The 9,868-nt window shown below is 44.0% G+C and overlaps 1 protein-coding gene across 20 annotated transcripts in view; it reads right to left on the bottom strand.

Moving 5' to 3' along the window:
- Positions 1-138: 138 nt before the first annotated feature.
- The window catches only part of tjp1b (tight junction protein 1b), a 58,915-nt gene continuing 49,185 nt past the window's right edge, over positions 139-9,868 (bottom strand). For 12 of the 20 annotated variants that reach the window (XM_069527736.1, XM_069527739.1, XM_069527737.1 and 9 more), the window contains 11 exons: positions 9,767-9,867; positions 9,305-9,655; positions 8,745-8,972; positions 6,839-7,696; positions 6,297-6,388; positions 5,646-5,861; positions 5,409-5,545; positions 4,466-4,937; positions 4,109-4,326; positions 3,491-3,634; positions 139-1,915 (listed from right to left, as the gene is read on the bottom strand). In XM_069527736.1, coding sequence (XP_069383837.1) covers positions 1,821-1,915; positions 3,491-3,634; positions 4,109-4,326; positions 4,466-4,937; positions 5,409-5,545; positions 5,646-5,861; positions 6,297-6,388; positions 6,839-7,696; positions 8,745-8,972; positions 9,305-9,655; positions 9,767-9,867 — 2,912 coding nt within the window. In that variant the 3' untranslated portion in view covers positions 139-1,820. The remainder of the gene's footprint in view (positions 1,916-3,490; positions 3,635-4,108; positions 4,327-4,465; positions 4,938-5,408; positions 5,546-5,645; positions 5,862-6,296; positions 6,389-6,838; positions 7,697-8,744; positions 8,973-9,304; positions 9,656-9,766; position 9,868) is intronic. The other 8 variants (XM_069527741.1, XM_069527753.1, XM_069527742.1 and 5 more) reach the window with 4 other exon arrangements.

Genomic DNA, 9,868 nt, shown 5'->3' with positions numbered 1-9,868 from the left:
GACAGAGTTATATAATAACTCTTAATTATTAAAGTCTTAAGCTTGTTAAAGTCCCCCTCCCTTTCAATTTTCTACAAATTTGAACACAAGAACTTTTTCGGAATATGGCCCCTTTCAAACACAACACTGGAGTCCAACTAGCAGTTACTTTAAAAATGAATTTATTTATTAATACAGTGGTATACTTAGAAATGTGTTGCAAAGGAAAAAAACAAACAAAAAAGTTGAACCAAAGACAAATCAAAATAAATAAAAATAAATGTCAGCCACACAGGAAAATAAACTAGTGTTGGGTTGAAGCAGTGTTATTATATCAAAAGAAAATAGTACCGATGTGCCATAATAAATTGTCTATTAGTACAAAAATACATTTCAGGGCACACAATACAGCATCCAGTATCACAAATAAAGAAAGGGACCACTCTTCACAGCAGACCCCCTCAAGTACATCTTTTAAAATCATTTAAACCAAGCACTTCTCTATTTTGTAAATAAGAATAAAAACTTTTTCTGACTGTTAAAAATGCCTTAAGTAGTGTGTGTATATGTTGGTAAAAAAGTCGGACTTATTACTGCTTATGTCAGTTCCAAGGCTCAGGGGTATAACCAGAATACAAACATAACCAATGTAACCGCTTTGTCTTTTTTAAACAAACCTTTTCTCTTTTATACAAAATAACAAAGATGTACAAAAGTCAATTTACAGAGAACCAAGGCCATATGCTAGCAATATGTACAGCCACAATTTTAAACATCTTCTAGCTTTTTGTATTTCCTCAGACTTCATATGCATAGCAGTAAAAGAAAGCATACCTTTTTATCAGCCTCAATTATTCTCGTGTGCTAAATCCAAGTTCACTGGTTATGAGAAAATGCAGAGACAAAGTTTTCTTCTGTAGTGATCGCTCTAACCGAAGGACCCGATGTTCGAATGTGTCACTGAAAAGTTAATATGCAGATAAGGCATCACTGCTTGCAGTGTACGATGGGATTTCCATGTGTTGAACTTAGTAGTAACAGGCTTCTGGACCTGAGTCATAGCACATGCATAGATCTCTAGACAGCAGGAGTTTGTAAAATCAAGTCAGTATATTTATCTACGGTAAAACGTTTGCTACAAAATATCAGTTTAAACAGAGAGCCCCGTCAGAAGTGACGGGCATCTGATACTAATACTTAACCTTCATTCTTTATTATTATTATTTTTTTATGTTTATGATGCCTACTTCTTCTTCCTTCGTGCGTCAGGCTCAGCATTTCTCAAGTCCTCCAAGATCCTTCGAGGGTGAAACGCATGACCACAAACTCGCAAACAAAAGTTTTGCATATACCAACTTTGCTGTTTGTGAGTGTTATGGGTTTTTTTTTTCTTACAGTACGCAAAAAATCTCATTTCAATATTAAACAAGTTTCCAAAATTTTCCTTTTTTTCTTGCACTGCTCTGAACCTTTTACAAAATTAGCTAAAAATGTCAAAATGAGATAATTCAGTCTGTGCACTGGTCATGCATTCCAACTTCAGTTCCTTTGTTTAAATAACTTCATGTTATCTTCTATTTTTTGCAAGCCTTGAAAGCACCAAAAAAAAAGAAAAAGAAAAAAGGAAAAAAACGAGAGTTCAGCCTTGGAGATGCTGGACTCCTCCGACTCTCCTTGTGTGAGTGTCTTTTTTTTTTTTTTTAGTTTTGGGCACAGTAAACAACATGAGAGTACCGAGTTTATACTTCATTGAGCACTGTGCACCCCGCCACATTTCAGGGAGCACGGCCGGGGGGGCCCCCAGTTTATCACATTCAGTAACAGGCCAGCTGTCGCCCTCTTCAGAAGTGGTCAATGAGCACAGATACACAGTTTGCACCCACCAGGTAGTTGGGGTCTCCAGGGAGAGATTTGTTCTGCCAGGTTTTGGGATCACCTGCAGGAAAAAAGAGAGACGTGACGTCAGCCGCTGGAGAACCTTCATCTTAAAACACAGAAAACAGTAGAAGCTCAAAACAGATCAAGAGATTGTTCCATTCATCGAATGATGATTTAAAGGTTCAGTGTGTAGAATTTAGTGACATCTAGAGGTGAAGTCGCATGTTGCAGCTGAAAGCTCCTCACCTCACCTTCTCCTTCCAAACATGAAAGAGAACCTGTGGTGAACTTCAGTTGTCATAGAAACTCAAAAGGTTTTAGTTTGTCCAGTTTGGACGACTATAAAAAACATGGCAGCCTCCACAGAGAGGACCCCCCCTCCATGTAAATATAATGTTTTTAAAAATAAAGGGTCAATTCTATTGTAGAGAAAACAACAATTCATACAGTTTAGATGAAACACACCAGTGAAAACATCACTAGGATTATTTTATAGCCAATTTCTGCAAAAAATCCCTTTCACCTAAACATTACACACTGAACCTTTACTGCTCATCTGGAGACAGGATGTGATGTAAGTCCTGTTGCTTGAGTTCATGAGATGAGTTAAATGCTTAATGGATTGTTAATAATATGAATGTTACTTCATTAGTTATTTCATACATGAATCTATACACCAGTGAGTGAGCTGGAATCCAACACATATGATCGGCCTCTATAGAGTCTGTTTTAATAGGTTACTGAACATCAACAAAATGCTGTGTAGCACTAAAGAGACGTTACATTACAACACGGAGGAGATGTTGGCTGACTAATCAGGAGAGAATAAGTAGATATATGAAAAAAAACTTCATGCATCAGTTTGGTTACAGTTCTTAGGGAGGATTACTGCTTAATGTGAAATGATCTCCAACTGAACTGTCAGTGACGGGGTTACACCGCCATGTACTCGTCAGGCTTTAACAGAGAAGAAGAAAACATCTCTGGTTCTGTTGCATTAATTATGATCCTTTTTAAAAAGAACTGTCCATTCTGAACCCTGCAGTGTTGCAGGGGTGTAATGCTCAAGCAGAGGAGTGATCTATTACAGTGCTTCACAAGCCAGAGGTTTCATTTATTCATTTAAGGGGTCTTTGACTGAGAAAGGTTACTGACTCCTGCATAGGCCTAAACAATACAGTGACTAAAAAATATTGAGTGTATATAATGACAGATTCTTTTTTTATCACTACTTCACATGAGAGCATTAAGTTACCTGGCAGACTCGTGAACCCTTTAAGTAACAATCACAGCTACGTTTATGCATTTGTGCAATCAGATTCAAAATAAAAATGCGGATCTAGTGAATTTAAATGCGGTTTCATGAGGGAACTGTTGAGCCTTGGTGGAGGCAATTGTTAAGTTTTGCTTATCTCAAAAATGTAATTCTTTGTCTAATCAAATCAGTCAAGCAATCCCTTACTAGATTGAACGACAGAGTTTTTTTTAAATGTCCAAATAACTCATGCACGATAAAGAAGTGAGGGGGAATATGGAAAACAGATGAGATGATTAAAAAAGATTCAGAAAATCTCCTCTCTAATCACCAAAGCCAGCCCACAGACCCCAAAAGGACAGAGAGAGGACAGCGTACCCGACGAAGAGTCGGAGGATTTTAGAGCAAAAGACCAACCATCAGGGGTCATGGACGCACAGTGAGGTAAGCGCAGCTCCACCGGCTTCAGGAACTTGAGTCCGTGAGGGCCGCACATCACCAACGGACTTAGCAGCGTTTCTCCTGCACAGACACATGACATTTTAATTCCACTAATTAAACATGCAGGAATTAATGAGCATACAGGATTATCTATTAGCCAGTCAAGAGTCCAAAATGGAAGCTGCTGTCAGACACATCACAGTGAACGAGAATTAAACTGCTAACTGAACTGCCAGGTTAATTACGTAAGTACACTCCCCTGTTGCTAAATGTTAATTTAAGATATGCAAATATGGATGTTATTCTACGTACAACTGTTTTAGGTGGAAATCAATAGTTTATTTACACAACCTTGTAAGTTCATTCTGCTCATCATAAAGACATATTTTGTTTTTGGCATTTCCACTTTATTTGATGAGACACAGAAGAGAAGGCAGAGAACAGAGGGAAGACGATGTGCAGAAGATCTGTGATGGATTAGAACTCGGCTGCTCAGCGGCTAGAACGGCAGTGTTTGGTTCACCCATGTGAAGTGTACGGTTGTGCAGCACTGACCTTTCTCCTTGTCGAGGGGGGGCAGGATACTGTTGTCCCGGCACACCTTGAAGTAAATCTCCTGCTCCACATTCTCAGGGATAGCACCTTGAGGGATGATGATGCTAACGCCCGTCTCGATGGAGCTCAGAACTCCACCATTACAGTTAAAGATTCCGCGGGCGGTGGCCACCACCGTGTGCCCTTCGTCTTCATCATCATCGTCCAATGCGTTGGGGCTGAGGAACAGAAGTTATCATCGTTATCATCATCATCATCATCAGTCACACTAGCAGATGACATGAGAGAACTGTATCTCAGTGCTAAACATCAAAGTGTAGTGCTGCTGCGGGATGGGGAGCTTTATGAGCGTCTTACCTTACAGGGATGGCCTTGGGGATGGCGTTGATGTTATTGTGCTGGTATTTGGGCCTGTTGTCCATGGTGCGTGTGAAGGTGTCCAGGCCGCTGTCGTGATCTAGGGGCTGTGGTGACAGCTGAGGCTTCCCGACACTGCCGCTGACCGCACTGGGCTTGCTGAGTAGTTCTGTCTTCACCTGTGTGTCGTTGGGCAGCAGGTTGTGGTTGAACTTTGGGCTCTCAAACTTGCGCTCAAAGGGCCTCGCTGCACTGGTGTAAGGCTTGGGGACATAGCGGTTGTAGCTAGTTGGAGCAGGAGCGCCGAGGGTCTTTGGGGGTGCTGCATCAGTGCCGTTTACTGGGGATTTGTCAGGGATGCCCCTTGGGGGCAGGTAGCCACCTGGTGCGGGTTCATCCCTGCTGGCAGGCCTGAGAGCTGACAGCTCAGGTTTAGGGTTGGGAGAAGTCAACGGTTCGGCTATGGAGTTTGCTGGAAATGTGAGGAGGATGATACAAGCACTTAAATACAGACGTTTAGCAAAATATCCTATCTGAACAAATGAGAAGTTCAGATAATGCTTTCATGTTCTTTACAGTTAGCACAATAAATCAGTATTGTTGGGGAAGTAACTAAAGATTATAAGCATTTATAATGAATATGACTGAAAGTAAAAGTACTATGATGCCTTGTTAATAATGAAAGTGATGATGATTATTTGAACTGTGGTCATAATCCTTTTGTGCTTAGTCCCATGCATGTTAGCACCTCATAGGAAGGCACAAGCGAACATCCCAGGCATAAACTGAACATGACTTGAAAGTGGTTGAACTGCATCATTTGATAAAGGAGGTAACTTAAGTTTCAATGTTTGAATTATTGGACAATGTTAGTGTGAAACTATCTTAATTTCACACTAACATTGCGAAAGAAGTTCAAGAGGCAGAAAACATGAGAGCTTACCGTCATTGGGGCTGAGTTTGGGCAGTGTGTTGGGTGGGATGGTTGAGGCTGGGGGTCCGTACTGAGAGGAGGGGCTGATTTGGGGCAAGGGTTCATATCTTTTCTCCACTGGACTCACCTTCTCAACAGACTCGACTCTGTGGCAGAAAGTCACAGGCGATACAGCAAATCAAAACAATAGTAATGCTGCAGCCGCTGTGCACGGAGCACTGCTGGTATTAAGGTGTGTTGTTATACCTGTTGTATGGGTAGGACAGTTGAGCTGGTTTGGGCAGATCGTGGAACCGGTTGATGCCAGGGGCAGGTTGGCCCATGGCTTTGCTGTCAAAGCTGCGGCGATCAAAGTAGGACAACTGCTTCCTGTAGTACTCTTCATCCTCATCTGGGTCATAGTGGTTGGAACGCATTACATCATCCAGAGGTTTAGTGTGGGGCTTCTGTGGCTCAGGAGCCCTGCAGTGGGAGCAGAAAGAGACAAGTAAACAGCTGCAGAGGTTTTCACAGCAGAGAGACAGCAGGTTTGACCTCAAGCCGGATGATGTTTTGAGGAAAGACTACTCATATATCCTGAATGTTACCAAGTTCTGAAATGATCAAGTATTTTGGAAATTCATCTGGAAATCCTAGACAAGGTGAGGAGGTCAGGGCTCGATGAAACCAACAGGCCCTGCAGCAGGACAAGCAGTTTGGGTCGAGTCCCTTCCTTTTAGTACACACTTGTCGTTTGCAACGTACTGCACAGGGCACTGGCTGTACAGTGACTTAACTCCACTAGATGGTGCTCAAACAACAATAAATGAATTTCCAAGAGGCCTTGGCGAGGATCTCAAGAGTTGTCCTTCACCCAGTTACTCTGCAGCCCAGGGTGCTGTAATGGGGACTACATACCTAAAGGTGGACTTCTCCTGCTCCAGGTTGCTGAGGGAATTGGCTTTGAGGACTGGGCCTGGTGCACTCACAGGTTTAGGAACATCTGCAGGCTGTAAAACAAAGACAGAGTTTCCACGTTTTCATTCACATGAATGAATTGCATACACATGAAATGACATGAGACATGAGATCTGCAGAAAGGACTCTGAAAGGAGTTTCTGTTAGTTTGTTATCCTGTGTTGCTTTCAAACATTGGTTATCTAGTACTAAATGACAAACTTGTCAGATATTTGTAGACTGTAAATATCTGACATTTACCCCAATATGACTCACATACTCAGGTTGGTTGTGTTAGATTTTGTTCAGTTTTTTAAAATAAGTTATTGGTGCTTTCATCTTTATTCCTCTTTGAAAGTCATTATATTGTATGATAAGTAACTCGGGCTAAATCTATTCTACACTAAGTTTGAAAACACGTCATCTTTGCAGAGTTTTAGAGCCAGTGCACCAGTGTTAGCGAGTGGTCACGTGACAGCTGTGCATCTCTGTGTGCAACGTACCTTGAGTGCTGACGACTCTCCTCCCTCTTTAGCCCTGTCCATTGAAACAGACCGTTTATTCTCAAACATCTTGACTCTGTTAAGCACTGACTGTGGTTTCATGGCCGGGTCCTCGTCCAGGTCGTCCCTGGGAAGGGGAGGGAGGGGTTTGGAGCCTGGAGTGATCGCTGGCTCACCTGGGGAGGGCAGTGCCTCTGGTTTAGGAGGAAGAATGGCGGGTTCAGAGTTTATTATGGGCTCGTGCATCCCTGGCTTATAGCCCCGGTTTGGATGCCCGGGAATATAGGTGGGCCTCAGACCAGAGTCGCCGTAATACTGTTTTGGAGGCTCCGGTGAACGAGGTGAGTTAATGGGGAAAGTGTGAGGTTCTGCCTCGTAAGGAGAGCGGGCGTCGTAGCTTGCTGGGGGAGGGGGTGGGGGCTCATCATAACGAATGGGCCCAGGTTTACTGTGGCGTGGTCTGCCATCATAGCCCACTGGTGAGGCCTCATCATAACGCGGCTGAGGGGGACTGTAGTCCCTCCCTGGCCCATCCTCGTAGGGGGAATGGGGGTTGTAGCCCATGGGTTGCTGGTGGCCCGTCTGGTACCCTGTGGGCTGGGAGGATGAGGTCTGCTGGTCATAGGGGGGCCACTGTTCGTTGTAATGAGGCACACGGTTGTCGTAGTGCAGGTGAGAGTCAGTGTTGTGAGGCTTTGGTTCTGTGTAGCCACCTCCTTCGTATCCGTAAGGCGGGAGGTCGTATTCACGGTATGGCTGTTTGTCCTGGTACGGCTGGTGACTGTAGCTCATAGACTGCTTCAAACCGTGGTTGATTCGCACCGGGTCCTCCATGTTGTACAGCTCTTTTTTGTACATCTGCGAAAAAACAACACTAAATGAATACATCCATCACCTCATTACTTCGATCTTAAAAAAACCAAACCATGTTGTAGGAAAGAAAGCTGTCAGGGAAAAATGTTTTCCCAACATCAGATTAAGAATAACTGCAAGATCAAAGTCAATGCTGAGAAACAAACCAAAAGCTTGAAAATGAAGAAGATTAAACAGATTAGAAAAATCTGAGTACAGATTGATTCAACAAACATCAAGTCAAAGTGCAAATACACAAGCAAACCTTAATCCATTACTCAAAAACAGACCTGAATGCCTGTTTGACAAGATGCCTTTCAAGAATGATGATAATAAACACATCTGGATTTAAAACATCAACATGTTTCATAAATTCTGACCCAACAAGAAATTTTCACATTTCTGAAAGGCCTCATTTCAAACATATGATGTGTAGCCTGTAGACAGCAAGTTAGAGTACTTCCTATGGAAGGAGGTTGATTTGTTGGCATCTACTCAGTAAAACTATTTAACAGAAGACATAATGCAGTGTGATGTTTGTTTTTCCATAGGGAGAATTACTCAATGGAAATCATTACCAAGAGTACTGTCTGCAGGTTAGCGTTCATCATGCAAACAACATTCAGTTTGCATCTAATGCAACGTCAAACTACTGGCACTAAAACAAACCACACATCTACCACTACGATGCCACCGCAAGTGCCACTATTGTTCATCTACAAAGGAGATTAAAAGCTGAAAGGAACCCAAAAAACATTAGGAGCCATGCAAAGGAAGTAAGAGGCAACAGTTAGGGCTGGTTGTGGATGTCTTCACCCTGGTCAAAGACTCAGATGTACCAGTCCTTCTGGTCTCCCAGCCCACTGTGGTGCATGTGGACTAGTCTGTCGCACATTTTCTCTGGGAGCCAGAGGCACACAGTGGGATCAGTGAGTCACACAGTGTGGGCGTTTCATGCAGAGAGCGAGTGGAAAGCATGTGCGAGAAGACAGGCAGTTAAAACAGCAGGCTGGGGCCCAGGCCCGGTCCAAGTGGCTGGTGAAACAGTGGGTACCTTTGGTTCTGGACCAGACGGTCCAGACGGGTGGGATTCGTGTGGTGGTGGGGGCGGAATAAGCTCAGGGGCAGGGCTGGGGCTGCTAAGTGAGTCAGCCTGAGGAGCTGCGGCTGCAGCAGGCGGCTCCTCTAGGTGCATACCCTCAAGCTGTACAGGCTGCTCAACAGCAGGGGGCGTTACCACCGATGGAGGCAACGAGGACATGGGTAGAGCAGCCTCATCTTGCTGTGAAGTATTGTTAACAGACATTTATAACACACCCTGGCATACAAAGCACAGCTCACCCCAACACCATGATCTACCTCCTTAAACTGAATCAGTTTAACACCAGCCAGAGCTTGTACTTACAACATGTGGTCAGTATAGATAACATACCAGTAGCTTCTAAAACATGTTTATCACTTAGCAAAGCACATTTAATCTAACAAAGGTCAGGACAAGGCACCGAACACAAAGGAGCTATTCCTCTGCTCTGCAGTCATACATTTAGCCGTGCTTTTATTTCTGACAGGCACAGCCTGCAGTGGACTGCCTGCAAAGCTAGATACGAACTTTACCTGCTGCGGTGTAGCCATCTTGAACCCGGCTGGGTCTATGCGACTTGATGGTTCGGGCTGCACAGGATGCTGGTATCCAGGGTAACCAGGGGTGTCCTGAATTACAGGCGGGTCTTCTCGCACAGGCTCTGAAGAACGGGTGATGGCAGGCTCCGTGGGCAGACCCACCTCGTCATTCAAAGTCTCATCAAGCTCCTGGTCGGTGTATGCTCCACCCTCTGTGTCTGTGTCCTCGTAGTCAGAAGTGTGCCGGCTGTCCGTACTATACATGGAGTATTCGCTACCTGGCGCCGACAGGTAGGACAGGCGGTCATCGTGGATGTCCAAGTCATCCTCGGTAGTGCCATCCGCCTGAGCAGAGCAGAGAAACAGTCATCTGATGGCTCACCAAGTCAGACTAGCAGGACTCATATGATGTTCAGTGCAGTGGAATAGATCAACCAGTTGGCCACTTTTCCTCACCTTGCCCTCTGAAACCCAAACCAACTGGTTCTGCTGTTGCTGGATTGTTTCTTTCAGAGCTCCGTACCAGCCGTCGTTCATGTTGTTCAGGTTAATGGTGGC

Source organism: Paralichthys olivaceus, chromosome 7 (assembly GCF_024713975.1).
Source record: "Paralichthys olivaceus isolate ysfri-2021 chromosome 7, ASM2471397v2, whole genome shotgun sequence".
In the NCBI taxonomy this organism is placed as follows: Eukaryota; Metazoa; Chordata; class Actinopteri; order Pleuronectiformes; family Paralichthyidae; genus Paralichthys; species Paralichthys olivaceus.
This window is presented reverse-complemented; position numbering and strand designations above follow the sequence as displayed.